Source organism: Syngnathus acus, chromosome 22 (assembly GCF_901709675.1).
Source record: "Syngnathus acus chromosome 22, fSynAcu1.2, whole genome shotgun sequence".
Lineage (NCBI taxonomy): Eukaryota > Metazoa > Chordata > Actinopteri > Syngnathiformes > Syngnathidae > Syngnathus > Syngnathus acus.
Genome location: NC_051106.1, coordinates 1,913,748 through 1,936,359, shown reverse-complemented (window position 1 = coordinate 1,936,359; position 22,612 = coordinate 1,913,748). Strand labels below are relative to the sequence as shown.

The following is a 22,612-nucleotide window of genomic DNA, read 5'->3' as shown; positions in this document are numbered from 1 at the left end:
GACTACAGCAATCTCTTAAAGTCTAAAACAACGTAAGAAAACTTCTTCGATTTTTTTCTTCCCATTAAAACAAATTCTTAGATGCCGTGAATTGAGTAGAGTAAGTCCCAACATTTGCTGCGTTAAAAAATCTTAAAAACACACCGCCGGTGAAGGGCTGTGCAATGACGTCACAAAACTGCGAGACATACGGGAATCGTGCGTGGCAAAAGGCAACAACCGATGAGGAATAGGCATCCAACTAAACCTGGAATTTCACTTAATAGGTCCACAAATTCTCTACGACATTTCTATTTATGCCAGTGACATATAGTGACAGGCAGAACAATGACATGCCCTGGAGGGCAGAAGGTACAATTAACCTGTTGTAATTTGTGTTCAACTAAATGAGTCTATATTTGGCACTCAGTAATTGTGACCACAATTTATCTATTAGTCATAGTAACATTATTTCAGTACATATAGTTTCTATGACATTTTCATTGGAAGTGAGATTTTCCTCATGTAAAATATGCGCCGTTGCTGAATAAAGGTTGGGAACCACTGGACCAAACTACATCTAAATCGCAATCAAAATTCATCACATGATTTTTCTTTTAAAACAACAAAAAAGACTCTTTTGATTATATATTAGCCAAGAATTACCTTTGTACATTTCCATTACATTTCAAAAATCAAAACAAGACGATGGAAGTTTTGCGGCAAGGAAGGAAATGGGTGGCGATAAGGTCACTTAAGAACTTTGTTACATTAAAAGATCGAGTTAAAATATTTTAAATAGGCATTCAAAACATTTTTTAATATATGTTGTCAGTTTTTCGTTTTGACAAGCCAACGCCTAAATCCTCCATGTTAAGCTTTTGCATGATTACAATCAAGTGAGATGGTTTTGGTTGGTGCACCAATCTTGCGATTTGAACAAAAAATAAAGGACAACTGCTTGTTTATAGCAACCTTTTACAGATTTTGTTTGGGGTGGAGTTGGTGCTGTGTTTAAGAAAGGCTGTTTTCTACATTACAATCTTAACAAAACCTGGGCGGTTTTACACGCAATGTATATTTATCGCCGCTTTACAACAACCAAAAGCGGAGAGGGGGGGGGGGGGTCTGACTATACAATGTGTCCTACAATAAAAGCTTTCATATATTTAAAGAAAAGAAATCCATACTGTTTTCCCACTATTGGCACAGCCCTACTGTACAGAAAAACGTATTGCGCCAGCGTAGTTCACATCACCGTAAAACAAATCACATCAACCTAGATTTAAAAATCAAATACAAAAAAGGAAATAAAAGTATAAAAGTGCTTTTATAATGTTGATACAACAGCACACATAAAATTGCTATAAAAAGGTAGAAGGACTTTTGTGAAGCTGCACCATGTTGAGTTTTTTTTTTTCTGCACCTCACACTAAATGTACAGTGAATGTCGTCGCTCAATTTGGAACGCGACGTTATTTTTTCCAACGGCGGGAAACGTCGTCTCTGAGCTTAGTTTGTGCACTTGAGGAAGGCGAGTTGTGAACAAGTGAGCACCATTAAGAACTTGTAGAAAAGCTGCAAAAAAGCACAAGCGTCTTCAACACTTGTTTGTTTTTTCAAGCAAAGACGATATTTCCCGCCGTTGCTGAGCACCACGGCATTGTAGCCATATTACAGTAGTAGTAGTACCTTTTTTTTTTATGTTATTACCTTCAGAAGCTGTAAACGACGAGGTATATGTGATCTCTGTGTTTTTTTTTTTTTTTTTTGGGATTCTTGGAGCTCCCTTTACGCCGGAAGCACAGCAAAAAACATACAGTACGCTCGCCCCGTGTTTAGCTCTTCTCCGAAAGCATAGTCTCAAGTATAGCTTGCACAAAAACAAATTGAGGTGATAATAACACTGCTAAAAAAATTAAATTAGAATAACAAATAGAAAGTGTGAGGTCTACACCGAGTGTGAAACTCCGGAGGCTCAAGGCTCTGACGTCGCAAAACGGGCGCTCAGCCGCAAGCAAAGTAATCTTTGAGCGGTGCAAAGAGGTGGCGGATGACGGGAACGCTCCACGATCGGCCCAGCAGACGCTGCCGGGCCAGTCGGCTCATGTTGGACACGTCCGTGTAGTGGACCGGAAAGCCAAAGATCCTGATGGAAATGCAGAAAGGACGGCGAATGAGACTAGTCGATGAGAGCAAATTGCCAAAGGGGGTTTGAAAAGTCTGGTTGGTAGGCAGCTTTGGATTTGAAATCAGCACAGATAAAGATTCTCGGTTTGTCACGACGAGAGAAATGAAAAAACGCAGACGTGCTGGAAGTCAGACAAGCTCAAAGGAGAAATAAGAATGAGACGGATGAATTAAGCCATTTTCAACCTTTTGGCTGTTGACTGAAATTGATGTCAGAGGGCTCTTGGGCTCACCTCTTCCCTGTGTTTGTCCTCAGTCATAAAATTGCAATAAAAGCCCTTTTCATTGGTTGGCACTTACCTCTCCATCTCGGTGCACCACAGTATGTCCTCTTTCTCGTTCATGAAGACAGGGAAGTGGTGGTCCTTGCCCTGCTTGATGGAGTTGGACCTGGTGGTGATGGTCCTCACCTTGTCAAACTGACAAACGCCACAAGAAAGCGACAAGTAAGCCACACGTTTTAGCGCATGTGCGGCCCCGGTGTCACACGCGTGGCACACCTTGGCGGTTCTGCCGTGTTCTAAGCAGTCCTGCAGGTCCAACTTGTCATTGCACATGGCCGCCAGAGGCCTGCGGAGGAAAAGTTTTGCTTGAGACAAATCAATGGGCAACAACTCATCAGCCATCTTCCATCATGATTATTTCTGGATGAGAACATTGCTGTATGTCAATTAAATATTCAAAAGCACGCACAAAAGTTCGATACATCTCAAAGCCTCTCGTAGATAAACTCATCATCATCATCATCATCGGTTTAAAGTCCGCTTTCCAGGCGCCGCTGGGTTGGACTGGGCTCTCGATATGGCTTTCTTCCACCGGGAACGGTCCATGGCCATCTCGCGGTTGATAAACTAAAGCTTCCAAAGTTTTCCCAAACAGTAAAGGACACGAGGAAAGCCACGGCTACTACGGTGATCGAAGCAATCATGTTTGAGTCCACGTGGATGCTTTCCCTCACCATTCACCCACCGACCTGTTCATGCCAGGAAGGTTACCCCAGAAGTAGCGGGCGCGGTGGGCGGCCGACACTTCCTTGGCATCGATCATCACCGGGTTGCACTGACCACCAGAGGAGGGAAACCACAACACACGAAGAAATATCAATCAAGAGCTTTTGCTGCGGCTCGAGGGCGTTAGACTAATGTTTGGCACTGATGCGCATTTCCCAAGGCACACTAGATGATGTCATTGGCGGAAATCCAAGAGCACGTTTGCCTGGCACGTGGGCGTACCTCCAGAAATCGAGATATGTCCCTCTTGTCACTGACGCCCATGGCCACCACATTCTCAAAGAGCCAAAAGAAAGGCCGCTCGTCCCCCGTCTTGGGCCGAGCCTCGTGCAGCAGCCTGTAGAACTCAAAGAACAAGCGGCCCGTGCCCTCTTTTGTGGCGGCACGGTCCACACAGACGTCAACAACGTGTTTCATATGGAGAAAATTCAAAATATTAAGAACTGCTTATCCGCCCACCGTAAAGGCCTTTCCTCGCGGGGTTGACGATGGAGAGGTCGTTGCATGGACTCCCACCGATGACCAGATCAAAAGGACCCCACTCTTTGATCTGCAAAGATAACAAGCATGGACGGAAGATGAAATTACACTTTTAATGATGCCATAGTCAAAAGGATGACTCGGTTGAACCCACGTGTTTGCGCGTGACGCTCCTGACGTCGCCCACGTACATGATGCGGCCCTGATGCCGCACGAGCCCCACCGTGATGGAGTCCTCGCACACCTCCGAGGCCACGTAGCGCTCTACCTGGATGCCCAGCTCACGCAGCACCAGCAGCCCTGAACCACAAGGAGGCCCGCCAGCCCGTCAGTCGTTTGGTCTTTGGACAAACCTTGCGCACGCATCTCACCCGTTGCTATGCCGTCGAATAGCGACAGGACTCTGATTGGCTTCCTCTTATCCACCCCGATGGGTGGGTAGAGCTTTGTCGGTTGCTACGGCGGAATGCGAAGAACACGCCGTTACTAAATTGTGAGGGCGGCAACACCTTGTGACATCATCACCATGTGACAACGGTAAGCCGAACGTTAGCGTGCACGTCACTTACGAAATCCTGGTCGTGGTTGTTGGCGAAGAAATGCTGCAGGCGGCAGGTCCAATCGGGGCGGCGGTCCAGTAGACCGTACGCCCCCTTGTGGCCGCACATGTAGCAGTTCCACGGGTCCTCCTTGATGGCAGCGTGGGCGGCGCCCTGGCCCACCAGGAGGTCCACGCACTCCACACAGAAGCACCTGGCCACACACGCCTTTGAATTCAAAACTGACACTTGACTACACTTTAACTCGGAAAGGACGTCACCACAATTTACCGGCAGCAGTTGTTGTTGCCGCACATGAGGACCTCGCGTCCGCCGCAACAGATGGTGCAGTACGACTGATAGCCATCGTCGTCATACTGGTAGGCGCACTCCAAGAAGCAGTTCTGAAAACATCACGCCAACAACACGCTAAAGACTGCACAATTTTGAAATGGCCACTAGTTGGCGCAGAGTCTCCCACCTTGCAGCCCAGGCACATTCCTCCCGCAAACAGCGGGTGCTCCAGGCTAACATTTAGACTCCCGCAGGAGATGCAGATGTCTGTGTGGAGAAGTTGACGACTTAACGACTTGTCACAGGGGACAAAGACTCGGCGACCGTTTGCGTGACTTACCTTCGATGCTGCGGCACTTTTGTCTCACTTCGTAGATGAGTCGCTCTGAAACGACAACGCGACATCATCACAATCGATTGGATTCGGTTCTATTTTGCGCGTGGCTCTTTAAGATTTTTAACTGCGTCCTGTTAAGACAGACCTTACAACAACTTGAGAAATGTTCCCAAATGTTGAGACCCTCAAAAAGGCAGCCAGAAAGTTGATGTGCAAAAGACTAATAAGCAGCAAGAGGGGGCCTAGAAGGCATCCCTGCGGTACACCACAGGAGTCAGTCTATTCTGACCCAGTAGAAGAGATGTGCTGCTCGTTAGCATGAAACGAGACTCTCTTACCTCGCGTTCCGTCGTCGATGATGTCCTTGACCCTGGGTTTCTCTTGGTTGCTCTTTCGAGGCTTCTTAGCGGGCGGTGGTGGCGGCGTGTAGGAGGCGGCTTCAGGCTCCACCCACATCTCTGGATAGACCTCCTTGTATGGGTTGCGCTCTTCTGCCGGTTTCAACATTCGTTAGAAGCTACAAAAGCTCGACTTTGCCTCGGCTCTTCTTGTGCTTACCCTCCGGTGGCTCCAAGCCTTTGGGTCCGGTCGGCTGAAACCCGGCTGAAGCCCACTGGATCATCTCCTTGTTCAAGAGGTCCACAGATTTGGAGCTATCGCTGTGGTCGCTGTCTGGACGGAGCGTGAAGGCTTTGCCTGCGCGGCTGCTGGCGACCTGGGTTCACCATATTAACCAGCTAAAGTCGTCCCTTTGGTACATCCTAATCTTCTCTTCAAGCCAGAAATTGGAACTCTGACCGAGGCTTTCACATTTCACACTCTTACCTGTAGCACCTCGTAGATTGCTTTTTTGTACATGGGCTGCTTGTTGTAGGTCGGTTGGTGAAAGGCATTGTTGAAGGAACTGAGGGGCAAGAGTTTTTCAACACAAACCTGAAAAGGAAAACAGAGAAAGCCTTCACTTTCCCATCACTCCGTGATCTAAACATGTCAAGTTCGGAAATAAAGGAAATAGTCACCACTGAGAATTTGCCATCCCCAAACCACATGACCCATCTGGTCCCCTCTGCGGCTCTGCTGCGCCCCGTCATCCACCAGGACACGATTCGCCCCGGCCACCAAGAGAACCCTCTCAGCTTTCCCCAGACCAGGTCGCCAATGCCAAAACCACGATCGTCCTGCAAACACCACACGGCAGCATTTAGTCACTCGGAAATGGCACTTAAAGTCTCTATTTGCTCCCATTTTTTCCCATTTGCCATTTCTTGAAGCGTCACTCTTATGACTGTCAAAAAGTGCTCGACCAGGCTGTCGTCTTCCTACCTCATACTCGGGTTCAGTGTCTGCAGCCTTGGGGGAAGTCTTGTCTCCACCTACAATGACGACGGGCTCAGGGGTGGTGGCCACCGTAGGTGAGGCGGGCTCTGTAGGCTGTTGCTGCTGTTGTTGTTGTGGCAAAGACAGTTGCGGTTGCTGCTGAGGCGGACACGGAGGCGGCGGAGACTGGCGTTGCTGCAGAGGCTGGCGGAGCTCCTGTGGAGGCGCTTTGAGAGCTGACAGACGTTGACTGGGTGAAATGTCCTGTTCTGATCTTTCGCTTTCCTTGCCTGGCTCCGGATCCGTTATCGTATTCATAGCTGACATCAGTTTGGCCTTTTTCTCTGCCTGGAAAAAAAAAAAAAAAGAGATGAGCACATATGAGAATTACACGGAACCCGAGTCTGGGAGGGGAAACCCGAATTTAGGCTTAAAACCCAAATTTGAAACTCTAACCTCCAAGACTTAGTTCAACCCTTAACCCAGGCTATGGAGCTCCTTTTAAAATCCCAAGCTGACTTGTCGTCATGAACGTACATCCAGACATTGCGCAATTTGCAAAGCTGAGAAAGGCGTCGGCCAGAAAAAAAGCCCCCCCCCCCCTCCTGTAAACAATAAGCCCTTTAAGGGTGGGCGTGGAGTCGAAACATATGCTGCTCAATCGAGAGGCTGATGGCGCTTTCTAAATATCCGCACTGGCTGCTTGAAAGCCTCGAGGGCCACATGGCGCATCTCGCTCACTGGGCACACTCCAGCCCGTCCTGTGTGCCGCTCCAGTTTCGGTAAAGACCAGACTGCAAGACTTCCTCCCACTTGTAAATGTGACCCAGCGCCCCCCTACTCCTCCCTTTTCGGGGGGCCTCACAGTGTACATTCACTTGGGCTCTTCTCAAAGACGAACGGGGGTTAAGAAGCGGCGAAGACACAATGAAGGCAACAATGAAGGCAATCTTGATGGTTTACACGCTCGCTGACACTTGGGGCCACACCATAATAAATCCACAGCACAGACCATTTCAAACACCGACCTTGGCTTAAAACCTTCCTTTAATACTCTTACCCTTGCTTAAGACAACAATCGGAAACCACGACCCAGGCTTGAAGCCTTAATTTGAAACCCTTAAACTCTAAACTCACACTTGCAACCTTCATTCAACTACCCAAACTCGCCTTGAGATGTTTGAACCCCTATTTTGGACTGACCGTGAAGTTTTGCTTCTCGCAGAGATCTGAGACAAGTTGATAATCCGACTCGGGTTCACTCCGACACCCCGTCGGGGCCTCAAAGGGTGACAGAGTGCACTTGAAGGCGGGGAAAACTTTCACCCGCCACGATGTGTCTTTTCTGTAAGGTGAAAAAGCCGCAGCGACAGGAAGATGAAGCGGCTAGCGTAGCTCACATGGGTTGACTTCCTCACGCAACGCCACCGCCGCCACACAAAAGGAAGTCTGACCTTTGCGGGTTCCGCAGCTCAACGGCCAGGAAAGACGAAAGCGGGAGCAGTTTTGTCTGCTGGGCTGTGTACAGTTAGCTTCACATATAGCTTAGCCTTGTGGCTTAGCGGCTGAAAAATGGCCAAATACAAACTCGTTTTCTACTGAACCAAAAAACAACAACAATAAGACGTCATAGCAAAATTCCATTAACGATAAAGAATATATGCTCGTAATTTTATCTGTCTACATGTGTTGCTTCACTGTTGGTGTTCAATGGAAAGTTGCTGGTATAGCCCCAACATTGATGCTAAGAGTTAGCATGTCAACGGCATTTGTTAACATTAAGCTAAGCAGAGTTTTCCTAAGGCAAAGCTGTGAGGTTGTTTGAAATACACAAAGTGTAATTCGCTTTGCTTTGGTTTGATTGCAAGCTGGCGGAGCCAACACAAAGCTTGAAGCCTCTTTTGTCAAAGTGCGGCTTCGATCATTTTTCTCTCTTGCCCACATTGTGAATCTTGCACGTGAGCTAAACCACTACAAGCACTACGACTACTACAAGGTGCCGCAGTGGAACAGGAAATAGTTGCTGCACGAATCGACCCTCACGTGGGGGTGGAAAAAAAACCACCACTCAAGCAACTCTGCCGAATCCTGCTCGCTCAAATTCTTCCTTTCCCAGGCAGATGGCGCGCACAACACAAGAACAACAAGTTCCAAATGGAAAATGGCTGCAGTCAGCATATTCTGCTCAATCAGACCAAGCATGCAAACAAAAAATGCAAGTGCACATACCCAAACACGAGCCTCATAGTCCAGCCAGTGTGGAGGTCTCTTCTTCCTTTTTTTTCTTTTCAAGCCCCTTCCCCCGCCCCTTCCCTCACTTCCACTCACTCACACAGGCATGCACATTTCTTTGTCTGGGAATTCAGGGTCAGGTGGTGGCCCAAACGCATATCTGGTTGGCTGGAGAGGACTCGCCGAGCATCTGGCGGCCGGCCAGGAGGAGGCTTTCTTGTGAGCGCACAAGTTGCCGCAAAACGCTTCAAAATCTGCAAGGCACCGAGTCATGAATGGGGCAGGGAGAGCCACTGTAACAGTAGGCGCATTTTTCGGGGAGGAAAATAAATAAATAAATAAAAAATTTAAAAAGCCCCTTAAGCCACCATGTGGCCGTGCAGTGGCACCCTGACATCTAAAAACACTTTCTTAACCCTCCATGCAATTGATGCCTATAGGGCACCTTTGTGGGTAAAACAAAAAATGACAAAATAAAATAACATAAAATAAATAGGTGCACCAAACTTGCGCCACTTGTGTCGTACTTTGTGGCCATTCTGCTACGTGTGTCAATATTTCCTCCACCCGGTCACTTTGATGGCCGCTCGCTGAGCAGAGCTGAGTGGGGGGAAGGCTTAGTGGGGGAGGGGTGGCACGAGGAAGGAGAAATGGAAATATGAAGTCCCACAAGCCGAGCCACTTCGCAACCAGGAATTTGACCAGGATGCAAAAAAAAAAAAAAATCTCCAAGATGTATGCTGCAGATCAACAATCATTCACACTCGGGGGCAATTTCGAGTCTACAAAAGAACCAGGTTTTTGGACTATGGGAGGAAGTCGGACTGATTGACTGGCAAAAAAGGACAACGTCAAAATTTGCAGCCGACCTGAGTATCAATGGGCCAAGTTCACGATGATAGGAATAAAGCGAGGCTTCATTTCCATGGTAGCCAAACTAAAACCTACAGGAGCACCGGAGACGCATTCCAGCTCATGACATCGACGCGGCTACAAGTGAGTTTTTTTGTTCCTCCGCAAACGCGATTGGCAGCACAAAAGCAGGAAATGTGGGAAGCACGTGAGGCTCGCTCAGCCAGGAAATGGACTGACATCAAAAGGTACAGTCACGTGATAGCCATCAAATACACTTGGCTCCCGACATCTGGCAACCGCCCCCCGTGCCCCCTTCAAGATGGCGGTGGCTGTGCTACTCACCTCCATCTTCCACTTGGCCAGCCACTCCTCTCGGGTCCGCTTGCTAATGTAATAAGGGTCTCCGGCCTGGAAGGTTATTCTGGGCACGGGCCTCTGACGAAGGCTGATCTCCCCGCCAACTCCCCCGCGCAGCCTCCCACGATCTCCCTGTTTTTTAAAAATTCAAAGTTAGCTTTCTTCCAAAAGAAGCTTCTGGTCTGTTGATAGTGTCAACATTTGCGGAAAAATTCCAAGTGTATTTGATGTCTCACAATTTAACTCCAGGTACCATTTCTTTGGTAAAGGCCAAGAGCAAGTGCTTCACTTCACGTTAGCCACCGACTTTCTCGTCTTGATGCTAACCTCGGCTAACTGCCCAGTAGCCGCTCATTTTTACAGAATGAGCAACTTGCTCATCTCCTCAATTGTGTTGGCAAAACGATCAACCTGCTTCCTGTGCTTGTGAATGGTCGGTTCATCCGTCGTGTGCCAAAATAACATCCATGGTCCAGTTTCTATGCTAAGCCAAGCTAAGCTAAGCTAGTAACTGACACGTAACCCAGGATGGTCGGGATCATAAAAAGGACACTTACCTCACTCTTGACCACTTCGCTGTCATCTTGCTCCGTGTGTTCCACATCTGCAGAGGAAAAAGGCACTTAATTTCCACTATTGCCACATCTTTCTTTGCATCGTCTTGAGAAGTATACCACCCTGCTTTTTCTGGCCTCAACCCTTCAAGGAGAAAAAAATGGATGGAAAAATGGAGTCGGCATGCTAACAAAATTCATTTGTGTAACCTCCTCTAACAAAATACAAGCCGCGTCTCCGCATTTACATTTGGTTTATTTTTACCCAGGCGCTTTATTTAAACACCATCCTCTTAAGGATTGACGGAGGTCCCGCTCGGGCTCGAGAAGCGGCAGCTGACAAAACAAGTTCCACCGCACGTCTTCCGGTTTCAAAATGAAGACTTGAAGTCAGTTTTCTGTTTTCTACCTCGGGCGATAGTTTCAAGTTGGCCTGTAGTTTCAAGTCAGGGTTATGGTTTTGATTTGGGGTTCAAAGCCAAGGATAGGGTTTCAAGACGGGTTTTTAGCTCTCACGTTCAACTCGGGCTAAAACTGAGGGTCCCTGAGAACCCGAAACCACAGCCGGTGTGCAATTCTGGGCACGACGCCATTGAGCCAGCGGGAGTCCCGAAGGAGGCTCGCTGCCAGGCGGTGCTCTACGCTGCTCTACGCTGCTCTACGCTTCTTCTTCTCGGCCCTCATCAAGGTCTACGCTGCTCTACGCTTCTTCTTCTCGGCCCTCATCAAGGTCGCGGGTGAATGAAAGCGAGGCATTCAGAGAGGGGTGGGGGCTAATCTCCATCTCAGCCTGTCATCGTCTCCCTCTCCAGGGAACCGCTGTGATTTATTGCTTTCTTTCTTTGAATGTACACCACGACAACTAGCATTTTAGGAAGGATGGAGAATTTTTTTGTCTGTGGGGGGAGATTGCAAATTCAATAAAAAGAATTACAATGATTAACATGCAATTGTGCACTGTTATGAAAATTTTATGAAAAATATTCCTTTTGTACTACTAAAAAGAATTACAGAAGAGGAAGGTTTACTGTTCAAAATAACAATATTTTCACACTATTACATTATTTTTTAAAGAATTACATGAATTTTTTTTCTGCACTATTAAAATAATGAATCAAAATCAATTCAAATAAAAAATATATAATTTACTGTTAAAAAAATATTGAAAATACCTCCTATTAAAAATACATTACAAATATTAATATTTTGCACAATTACTGTTATTTTTTTAATGTTCACTGTTGAAAACAATATTGATTTGCTATACAAACAAATAATATACAGTAAACTAATAACTAACTAATGTCTGCAAGTCTGGAAGTCACGCAAGCAACTCACATTTGGTGGGTCGCTCCAGTTTCCGCCTCGCTCGCTTTTTGTGCGGCGCTGTCCGGTCGTCCCTCTCGTCGGGACTCGGACCTTGGACGCCGTCCTCTGGCCGGCAGGAGGAAGAATAAGTGAAGGACGAGGAGGAGGAGGAAGAGGAGGAGGAGGGGGATGGGGAGGATGAAAGCTCCCTGAGGATCCCGTTCACCGCTTCCCTCCTCTCCGGCTTGAGGACGTCGGACGTCCGATTTGGAACGTGGCCGCCCGCGTCGCCGTTGTGGAGGGCCGCCAGGGCCCCGGGGCGGGCCTGGACGCCATCTTGGAAGGAGTTGCTGACGCTTTCCGTCTGTGAAAGGCACACGGACACAAAGTAAAATACACTAACTGACAATTACAACCTGTCAATCAGACTCATACACACACACTCACAATGACCAAAGTGCGGCCATAAATGGTGATCGTGGGTGATTTGGATGTTTTTAAATGTGACATGTCAAAGATGTCCTCATAAATACGTGAAATCGAGTATCTGTACTTACGATGAGATGTTTGCGTTTCCGCGCCGGCTTGACACTAACGTTGTGAACCTCATCCGTCATGGGCTGCATGTCGGCTGTCGTCGTGCTTTCACTCTGCTGATGAGTGCAACACAACATTGATACTGTAGCCTTTCATCTGTGCAAAAAGGCTGTCGATGACGGGTGTGTACACTTTTGAGCTCAAGGCTTAAATGAGATATTTTCATCAAATAAAACCAAAAATGCTAAATGTACGTACATTAGTAAGATTGTTTGACTATTTATTATTCAATATTATTTTTTTCCAACAAAAGAAACATTTTACTCACCAATCTATTCTGGTGAACTTTTCTAAGGCAGAACAATTCTGAAAAATGATCCAATTGCCATTTTTCTCCTCAGTATTGTGATTGCGATTTAATATGCAATTATCTTGACAAGCAAACACAGGTGATACGTTTCAACGTCGATTTGAATGAATTTTCTTGCTCAGCTCGGCACGTGCGCCTCGCCAGCGCTGCAGCGGCATAATTTGCATGTGAAGAATGTCACCTTTTGTGGGCTGACTCGATCTGCTGCCACAGGGCGACTTCGTCAACACAACAACAAACAAAACGCCATTTTGACACTCGGCTTCAACCGCGTTTTGGAGAAGGGGGGGGGGAACAAACAAACACCAGGAAGCTGCATCATAGCCCTGGGGTACCACTACCATGCCGACTGTGCACTATTTCTGTCCGAGTAGCCGCTGATTAAAGCTGTTGCCAGGCAACAAGGGCTGTACTGTGTAATGGAAAGAAGACAGCAGGAAGAGGACACAAGCCTCCCCGCCAAACTGCATCTGCCGTGTCCTCTTCAACGACGATCACAGCCCTTGTCACAAAGTGCCATCGCGTGAGACGACGCGTACAATACGGAAGTTAGCATCCGATGCAGGAGCTCAAACAAACTACAAACTTGCTACTGCAGATCTGGACCAAATTCTTACCGTTCTGCTTCCCGTCGAGTCGGAGCCTTTGAACGCAGCCATGACGGCATTGGACGGCATGGTGAGTGGGGCGGGAGATGGTGGATGGCGAACTCCAAAAATTTAAATTAAAAAGTGAACAAAAAATTAGATGAGCCCTCTCCTCTCTTCTTCTGGAAAATAAAAATAAACCTAAATGAAGCATTCTCTCTAAGAGTATATGTAGTAGCTCAAGCCTGGATACAAATGAAAAAAATTTAGAACATCCAGAGTAAAAACTGTCCAAAACATATCATGTGAAAGCTACTGGGCTAAAGACTCAATTTGGATCAGACCACAAATTAGGTCAATTTGACTCAACTTTGTGTACAAAATTACCCAAAAAAACAAATTGACTGAATAGTGGGTCGGTCCATTTTTTGATCCAGCAGTTTTAAGTGTGTGGCAACCCCATGTGATGGGAAAGCTGCTTCTCCTTCTAAATAAAATGTATGCTTTTTTTAGCCACCACTTTACTGATAACCCGGTGACCCATTCCTCGGTAAAATTAGCTCATGGGTATTGGTAGTTTTTACCCCTTGTTGGACAAAATCTAGGTGAAATCCTTATCCCATGGCACTGGGTGTAAATAACCCAGCGCTGTCTTAGCTATTTCACCCAATTTGGGTTACTTTTGTTTAAGGAAGGATTTTGGAGCGTTTTAGGGCCGAGCACATGCATTGCTGTACCTTTAAATGTGTTTTCCTCACAATTTCCTATGCACTCGGACGTACAGTACACGCTTGAGTGCTTTAAAAAAAACGGCACAGGTGATGCGTTCACTTGCCCCCTGTCCGTTTGGATGCTGACAGAAGGTACCGGAAGGTGTCATCTTGGTGATAATTCACCGACATTTATACGTAATAGTCATATTTATAATATGAAGGACGGAATGGGGTGGAGGGTATTGGGGGCGGTTCTGGCTGCAATAAGACCCGGGGGATAGGGGGGCCTTCTTCCAGGCCCTGCTTGCAGCGTTTGGCGAGGTCATTCGCGGTCCATCTTTTTCGTCACTCTAAGCTGTCTAATGTAGGGCAAACGTCGCGCACCAGCCAGCTTCCTTCCTGCCTTCCGCCTAAATGTGCCCCCTTTCCGCTAGCCCGCCACGACGCCCCCTGCCTTATTCCCTCCCCTCTCCAGGCCGTAAACGGACTTAAGGTAAAGGAAGACATTACCCGACGTCCCCCCGTGTCCAGGGAGGGCCTCCTTTTTTTCTTCCTCCCCTCTCGTCTCGTCCTCCCGGAGCCTCCTTCCTGCCTTCCTTCCTTCCTTCCTTCCTCTCTCTCTTTCTCTCCCCGTCCACCGCCTCCCCTGACCGGTCACAGCTCCTCCAGATGCTCGGCTCGCTCGCTCGCTCGCTGGTTCTCCCTCACTGCAGCGGGGCCGGCGCGCTGCCTCGCTAGTGCGCCGCCAGGTCCTAACGCCCCACCACCAGCACATACTGTGGATGTACATGTGCACCTGTGACTGCGTTTGCTTTAAATGTCACTTCACCCCATTAAAATGTAGTTGCACTTTCAAACAATTAGCGTAGCGGTTTTTTTTTTTTTCATTCTCAAAAGTTTTAATTATATTTATTTTCCCTTAGAATTATTTAATGTGCGATATGGCATGACATCATCACAGCAATCTTAAAAAAATACCTCACTAAAGATGACACAAAAAGATGTCGGTCGCCCCCTAGTGATTACCTGCGGGAACGTGATACTGCATTGGAATGATCGGACTCAGGGTTGGCTGCTTCCTGACATCGATTAACTCCTGTGCATTTTCTACCATGAAAAAAAAGGAGAACTATTTGGTTAAGCCTAGCAACATTTGCGTACAAGCATAAAAATAATGTATGACAAAATAAAATAGCTGTTGAAATAATTACTCACCCCTATAATGATGAACAGTTTCCTCTTCTTGTCCACTTAGCTTTTGGTAGCATGTTGGAACTCAGCGGCCTAGACAGTCTCGTAAGATTTGCCAATCGTGACAAACAACGACACCACCGCCAAACAATATTTTATTTTAATATCTCACATTTGATTTATTTACAAAAGACTAGAGGACTTTTTTCCCTATGTAAAGTGTTTGAAAACCAAACATAAATGTATAGCGGTAGCATAATCTCACACACAGACTTGAATAAATAACATCTTTTTTGCACATTGTTTAAAACAACAAACAAAAACACTTGCCGCTTGTGTTTCCAATGAGCTCTGCTTGTACAATAAACACTTGCACATTTTTTTCTAGCTTCTTCCATTTAAATGCAAGCATGTCCAGGCATTATGTGAATGATTAATGGTGACACTGACACACACACATTCACACACACATTTTTTTAACGCATTTAGTTTTGGCACAAACGACAAGGCTGACAAGGAGACAACCAACCAATGAAGTCACACAAAATAGCAGGACAAAGGAGAACGACAAGAAAAACAGGAGCTTGTTTTGATGCTTCGGTTTTTTGTTGTTGTTTTTGTTAACACAGTGAATGGCGCTTGAAGAAAAAGGGGTGGGCAAAAGAAAAAAAAAAAAGGAAAAAATGTGAGTTCCCGGCAGGCCTGATTGAAGAACGGAGCGGGCCATATGTGGACCGTGAGCCGTACTTTGCCCACCCCTACTCTAACAGTTTGTGCTCCAGTGCGTTTTGTTTTTTCACGCAACAATCCAGCAAAATAGCCACATCAGAAAAAGCCACAAAACGCGATCACGTAGACAACATGCTTCAACAAAAACACAGTTGCCCCCATACGTGACCTTCTCAGCCTGGTAAAACACACACACACACACGCACGCACACACACACACACACGCACGCACGCACGCGCACACACACACACACACACACACACACAGTGAGGAAATAAAAATCCACTTTTTGACTTAAGCGATGGATTTCTGACGGAATTTAACGAGCTTTCCACCCGTTCCCAATTTGTAGCTGTGCAGTTCCTGAGCAGCGGACTGAACCTCCATTGCACTTCTCACCTCATTGCGTAATTTGAGGGAGCAAACAGCACACTCAAAACACAAGTGAAGGGTCCACGTCGAGTCGTGTTGTGCACAGTAGCAGCAGTGTAGCGGCTAACGTGGCCTGCGTGCCGTCTTTCAACAGAAAAGTGCATTTTTTGTCAATGTCAATCATTAATATTCGTAATGACTCTTTTAGTCAAAAAATTTACAAGTTGCATGTGTTTTTTTTTTTTTGTCGCAGTGCAGGCAAGTGTGGATGTTGAAAAAAGAGCGATACACGACCAACCCAAAATCTAAATGGGCCTCCGAGTGTAGCAAAGCCACAAAGTGCCGCGGCAGTATCAGACACAAGTGTCACTTCATGCAAAAATAAATTAAAAACAAATCCAATGCTAACGCTAAAAAGCAACGTGGGACGAGAGCCATGTCGTGGTCAATATGTACAGAATGAGTTTGAGCTTACAGGACAACACACTGGCTAATTTGACACCTCCTGCTACTCCTGCAAGGTGCCAAGAAACTTTTTTTTTTGCCTCCTGTTTGGATGACAGCATGCAGTCGAGTTAACGTGCGAATGCCCGGCAGGTGTCATCGTTGTTGATTGTTCCCGATTTGACGATGCACCAGCTCTGGCTTCACTGCTTCTGTACTCGCATGGTGCCTGCAGACCAAAAAAACACATCGGAAGAAGCACGCTATCAGTAAAAGCAACAATTTCTCGAGTTTTGTCTGTGGCCTACCTCTCTCGCCTCCGTTTCTCATGTTCGTCTCTTCCTCATCCGCCCCGTCGTCCACTTCAAGAATAATAGTGCGCCCACCCCCAAAAAAACATTTATTTTTTAGAATTTACTTCATGCTTTTTATTAGTTTGCTTGGACTGATTTCACCTGAGTGGAGCTCTTTCACCAGCGACGACATCGTGTTGGTGATGGAGTCGGCCGCCACGAGTAGGTCGTTCCGCAGATTTCGAGGTACACCTGACACCAACGGGACAAAATAACAATCACTTCATGATGCCTTTTGTCAATCGCAGCTAAAGTTAACTGGAAACATCAAATTTGACTGAAACCACATTGACTTGGCCGTGCGGGAGGTGTTAGCTTAATGCTAAAGCACAAAGCAAAACGCCATTGACGGGCTAATGAAACTAGCAACACGTAGATTTTCTGAGCTAAAAGCATGTGAGGAAAATTGCCGTAAAGCAAGTTTTGTGCTTTGTTTGCTCCCCCCTTTTTTTGTCTTGGCCTCACCCTGAGCAAAGGCATCCAGCACGTCGCCCCCGAGGCCCGCCATGCAGTCCTGGGGCGTGTGCGTCGGGGTGGAGCCGGCCGAGGTGGAGCGTATGGGCATGGGCATGGAGCAGCCTGCCCCGTGGCTGGGCGACGAGTGCGGGGAGCCGCTCGACTGCGACTGAAGAGAGCGAGCACAGAAAAAAATCAAAAACCTCTTTTGGTAAATAGGCTCAATAAAAACGAAAACACTGGAAGGTCATAGCAGTCAAATCCTAATAATCACACTCAATCGTTATCTTTGTCTTACGTTGTCATGTGTTAATAAGGCTGCAATATCCATTCAATGTATAAGCCAGCAAATTACGAGAAGGTCCACTCACCGCCTGCTTCTGTTCCTCGTCCTGTCGGCCCGACAGATAAGAAGATGATGGAAGGGGAAGGGGAAAGGCGTTAGTGCACCGTGTTAACGCATGCTGTCCTGTGCTTTGGATTTGATTGGAACCTTGAGAAGGCGCATGAGTCCCTCCAACTGCACCATCAGCTCGCGCCGGCTCTCCTGCAAGGCCGACATGCGCCTCTCCAGCTCGTCCTTCCTGTGCCTGACGGGACGCAAATAATGTCATGCTAACAGAGGCTACGTGAAGATTAGCGTGCTTGTTACCTGAGCAGCCTGAGTTCTGTCAGGAGCGTGGGGTTCTGCTGGGCCTTCTCCGGCGTGGGCTGCGACGCCTGCTCATGCTCCAGACGAAGCCTCTGGATCTCTTGAAGGATCTCCCTGAACAAGACGTGACACATTTGTTGTACCATTAGGATTCAATTCAATCATATGAAGTACAGTTATATTTAAAAAAATAATTTTGACATCCCCAAGTTTGTAAGGGGTCTGCATTTTTCCCACCTGTTTTTGTTCTCCAGCTCAGCAATCAGTTGCCTCTGCTGCTTGTTGGCGTCAAAGTTGAATGTTAAGTCGGAAGGAGGACATTGTTGCTGTGAAACAAAAGAACACGTTACAAATGAATACAAGAATCAGGCTGGTCATTTGTGATGAATTCTGACCGCGGAGTTTCCCGCCTCAGCGGCCAGGCGCGCGGCGTAGCGGGCGATGAGGCGGTGCTCCTCGTCCAAACGGCTGGGACTCTCCAAAACGCTGTGAGGAAAACAGCAAAATTGGACTCAATTGGAATCACAGTTCATGATGAAGTAAAAAGGATTAGCATGGCAGAAAAATCTTGTTCGCTTTGAGAAGATTTATTGTAACTCAATGAGACCTTTGCAGGTTAAATAAATGTTGTACCAGCAGAGGACGCTGTAATGAGGTGAAAGTCTCAAATAGAAAAAGCTCTTTTTGACTTTCTTGAGTTTTTGTGGTCATTTCTGTTTGAAATCGCTGTCAATCATCGCAGATGATTTCAAAATACAATTCTGATTTTTAGATGACATGACATAACATTTTAACGAGACATTTCGATGACGCTCGTAGGAAGTTGCTGAGAATTGACGACTTACACGTTGTGAGCGGGCTCCTGGGGTCTCTCAGCCTGCTCGGGGAAGACGGGATGCGGTGGCTCGCCGATGGGAACGCAGCCCAGTGATTTGCTGATGGCGTGGCTCAGCTTCTTGGCGGGAGACTTCTACAAGAGGCGAGGACCAAGGCGACAATGAGGATGAGGGCGTTGGCGTGTTGCCGCGGCAACAAAGCAAATTCCGTTTGAAACTCCAGATGGGGTTAAGCAACAATCGCGAACATTTCCAAGTGCATTCTTTGAATTTTTGGCGAAAGAGTTGGTGTAGTGGTTACCCAGGACGAGTGCTCCTTCATCTGGTGCTGGTTGCTGTGCGGTCCGTTGGCGTGGCCTCTCCAGAAGCAGCTCTGGCACAGCTGGTATCCGTGGCACTGCTGGCAGCGATAGCGGAAACCCATCATGCTCTCGCTGCGGCAATACGAACACTCCACCGGATGGAAGACTGAAAACATTTACAGTCCACCTCCTAATGTGAAAATTGGAACTTGGAATTCAAATTCTGAAAATCGGCCCAGAACGTACCGTTTTCCACGTTAGCCAGTCTGTGCATGAGCGGTAGCCAAACGAGGCATTGCGGCGGAGGGTCTGCCATCAAGACGTCTAAAAACGTGTTCAGTGTGATCTTCTTCTGGATGCAAACACACACACACACAAACACACACAAACACACGCATACCAATGACCAATGACCAGTATGACTCAATTGACTTTTTTTTCCTATTCAAACATGGAAGTAAAAGTAAAAACTGGGATAATGGGGTTGTAGAAGTGTGCAGGCTATCTAGTTTCTCAGTATCCTAAAAAGAAACATTTAATTATTTATTATTGAGGCACGGCCTTTTTTTCTTTTGGGGGAGGATCATCCTGACAAACGGGACTGGAGTGAAGAATGGGCCGCAATGTGGCCCTCCCACCTGCTGGGGGAAGCAAGTCCTGAGCGAGTGCTCGGTGTACCCAAAGGAGGGGCCCTCAAACACCGCCGTGGGAAGCTTGAGCACCTCGCGAAGGAACTGGTCAAACTTGGCAAACACCATCACGCCACTTGAATCTGACATCTGGGAGAAAATATCTGCCAGGGAAAAAAAGAAAGACAAGTTTGAGCCAGGGAAACAACAGCGCCCCCCGGAAGGTCAAAGTGTGCAGCGACAGAAGCTACATGATGTTCAAAAAGGAGTAGGAAAGTACAAACTTATTTTTTTGATTGCAGTCTGCACTTTTTGTAGTAATCTGACCAAATAATTTATCCCAAACGACTCTGTGGATGACCCTTTCATGTTTTCGCAGACCCCCTGTGTACTTACAGCGCAGCTTGTCCACAATTTTGCCTCCACACATGGTTGCCAGCATTGCTTTCATGGAGAACACCGTCAACTTGCCATGGCTCTCGCTGCACAAACACAATTTCCATTCAACTTCCGTGTTCTGCTGTATGTAGTATGTATGTAAAATACAATTCATAAATCAAAACTGGATATCAGGTCAGGACAGGCTAGGACAACATAGGACAGGATGGGTAGAACAGACCAGGCCAGCAAGATCTGTGATTTTGTTGTTGAGATGTTTTGTAAGGCCGAGTGCACCTGTCATAGGTGGCCACCATGAAGTTGAGCAGCAGTCCGATGGACTGCTCCACGTTGATCTGGTGCGTGGTTGGCAGCCGCTTGTTGAGCTGGTAGTAGATGGAGGACAGGATGGTCTCCAGCCGCGACACGTTGATCTCGGCGTGGTGCTCCAGCGTGTTGAGGCCGTTGTCTCGGAAGGCCTCGATCATGTTCCACACGTCCACCAGGTGTACTGAGGCCACCAAAAAAAAGAAGTAAGGCTGTAATAAATAGTTTTAGCGTTTAGCTGAGGGCCGGCAGGGTAACTCACGATTGCACCGCTTCTGCACGAATCGTAGCTTGCACGCTGTCCTGTACGTCGACAGTCGGATCACATCAAAGTTTTGAGCTCCTGAAAACAAGAAATAAAAAAATACAAAATGTTTTATTTTAGTTTTCATTCTGCTCATACAAGTGTACAAAGAACGGAAGCCTAATCCACTGGTGTCTACTCACTCATTTCCATGAAGAGCTGCCTCTTCTCCACGGCGGCCTTGCCTCGCTTGCTGCCCTCCTCGATCATCCTATGGCAGGGTAGAGAAAGAACATTTACTTTATAGGACTCAATATCATTCAATGTCATAAAGACCATTGTGGTTTAAATAGTGACCAAATCGGTAGCAAAAGAGTCACTCAGGATTTTGATGAGATGATGCTAAGCTAAGAGTGGTGACCACCGGCAGCCGCTGCCAATACAAAAAATGAGACATGCTAGCACAATAAACAAATGAGCCCTGTCTGACAATTTATTGCTCATCTGAAGTGTAGGAGGTCTTGTAAGTGGGTTATTTTTAGCCTTTCCAAAGTTCACGGCTAGGCTGTTTGTTTTTCCATTGGCTAAGCTAACAGGTTGGTGATAGCTAGCATTTGACAGATCAGGTAGTTGTACCTGTCGGTGGCTCAACGTTGCACAAATGGAAACTCTTTCAACAATGAGCCTGGAAAAAAAAGACAGAGATGGCAATCAAAGTCCCGCATTGAAATAAAATAGAGTTTATGCACTAATAATAGCATAGAAATTATAATAAAAATAAATGTATGTTTTATGTGCTGCTGTATTAGAATACAAGTTAAGGGGTGATTATTATGCATACAAAAAAACAGTCATTATATATGTATATTAAAATGCACTATTATGATGGTTAATATTTAAATGTTATTTGTTTTATTTTTCATCTTTTTATGTTTTAAATATGTTCCAAATAAAGATATTAATCAATCAAATAGAGTGTAAGTAGAGGCCGTATGGAGGATTTATGGAATAACTGTTAACTATAAAATAGGTCATGTATTTGTTCATCTTTTTTAGTTAAAAAAAATCTAGACTGATTGCAGTCACCAAATGAAAATACTAATTATTTGAGTATAAAAATACTAATAAAATGTTGGTGGAAAGTGTAGTGCTGATTTGCACTCAAATCATATGAAACATTTGTAAAACAGTCTTAGTGAAAAAATCTACTCTAATCATAAAATCTAAACGACAATGGCACAAAAACTAGACACATTTGAGCAAATGCAAAATGGTACGCCTACAAACTTGAGATGTATGATATTGATTGCAAATATGCATGGGCTGTATATTTTGCTATGCGGGATAATTGATTTCAGTGGAGGCTTGTTTTATGGATGAATAACGAGTTGATTTATGCTGCAGCATAACATGTCAAGAACTGAGTGCATAGAAAAAGCCCCCCAGTTTTATGACATAATAAACGACGGCTGTGCGAATGACATCATCGCTGCTGATGTTGCTGCTGCTGCTTCAAGGTGCATTCACGTACAAACCGCACCTTCAGCATCCAGTTGACGCTGCTCTGCGGTATCTCGCAAAACAAATCCCCCGTGTAGCGGCCATGTCACGCACACGGATCCCCAGTTTCTCCATTCGTGACATCATAGCACTATCATCCCGAATAACGTGTGATTCATTCACCGACCTGCGTCGAAGTCCCTTCCGCGGAAGCTGGCCTCCAATCCCGCAGTTAAAGCACCGTCAGCATCCTCCGCTGCATCAGCACCAGGATGGAGGTTCCCCGAACAAAACAAAAAAAAGGAGAGCGAGAGACAGAGAGAGAGAAAAGATCGTGCCACTCTTCTCAGTCTCACAGCAATCTGTGTGATAACCGTAAGAAGCGTCTTGAACGACGGTCCGTCATCGTCGTCTCGGTTCTCTCCGGTAGCCCCCGGAGCACTGCGGCGGTGGTGGCCTGGCACACGGACGTGCAGCTCGGCATAGCCAGCGAGCCAGGCGGCGGAGGCGGAGATGCCATGCGCGGTCGGTCACCTGCT

General features: G+C 46.6%; 2 protein-coding genes across 10 annotated transcripts; both read right to left on the bottom strand.

Annotated features, from left to right (window-relative positions):
- Positions 1 to 1,395: 1,395 nt before the first annotated feature.
- On the bottom strand, positions 1,396 to 14,387 carry dnmt3ab (DNA (cytosine-5-)-methyltransferase 3 alpha b). 8 transcript variants are annotated; one of them, XM_037240816.1, is made up of 23 exons: positions 14,170 to 14,386; positions 12,977 to 13,128; positions 12,010 to 12,105; positions 11,483 to 11,816; positions 10,148 to 10,194; positions 9,576 to 9,722; positions 6,153 to 6,494; positions 5,849 to 6,007; positions 5,655 to 5,762; positions 5,388 to 5,544; positions 5,168 to 5,320; positions 4,833 to 4,877; positions 4,680 to 4,759; positions 4,490 to 4,602; positions 4,229 to 4,412; positions 4,031 to 4,115; positions 3,814 to 3,959; positions 3,639 to 3,729; positions 3,402 to 3,550; positions 3,143 to 3,228; positions 2,670 to 2,739; positions 2,470 to 2,588; positions 1,396 to 2,128 (listed from the first exon to the last, which is right to left on the bottom strand). In XM_037240816.1, the coding sequence occupies exons 2-23, from the start codon at positions 13,034 to 13,036 to the stop codon at positions 1,987 to 1,989; spliced, it is 2,913 nt and encodes a 970-aa protein (XP_037096711.1). In that variant the 5' UTR covers positions 13,037 to 13,128; positions 14,170 to 14,386; the 3' UTR covers positions 1,396 to 1,986. The 8 variants fall into 8 exon arrangements, with proteins under 8 accessions (XP_037096711.1, XP_037096708.1, XP_037096710.1 ...); XM_037240813.1 differs by having other exon boundaries at positions 3,128 to 3,228; positions 14,170 to 14,385; XM_037240815.1 differs by having other exon boundaries at positions 3,128 to 3,228; positions 12,010 to 12,102; positions 14,170 to 14,385.
- A 605-nt stretch (positions 14,388 to 14,992) lies between these two features.
- dtnbb (dystrobrevin, beta b) lies at positions 14,993 to 22,610 on the bottom strand. Of its 2 annotated transcripts, none has more exons than XM_037240822.1 (19): positions 22,261 to 22,610; positions 21,210 to 21,258; positions 20,777 to 20,844; positions 20,592 to 20,672; positions 20,300 to 20,513; positions 20,021 to 20,106; positions 19,634 to 19,788; positions 19,242 to 19,347; positions 18,995 to 19,161; positions 18,703 to 18,827; positions 18,253 to 18,343; positions 18,095 to 18,183; positions 17,858 to 17,971; positions 17,699 to 17,795; positions 17,577 to 17,597; positions 17,215 to 17,374; positions 16,852 to 16,941; positions 16,705 to 16,758; positions 14,993 to 16,625 (listed from the first exon to the last, which is right to left on the bottom strand). In XM_037240822.1, exons 3-19 carry the CDS (start codon positions 20,841 to 20,843, stop codon positions 16,600 to 16,602), a joined length of 1,743 nt encoding a protein of 580 aa, XP_037096717.1. In that variant the 5' UTR covers position 20,844; positions 21,210 to 21,258; positions 22,261 to 22,610; the 3' UTR covers positions 14,993 to 16,599. The 2 variants fall into 2 exon arrangements, with proteins under 2 accessions (XP_037096717.1, XP_037096718.1); XM_037240823.1 differs by having other exon boundaries at positions 19,242 to 19,344; positions 22,261 to 22,609.
- Between the last annotated feature and the right edge of the window lie 2 nt (positions 22,611 to 22,612).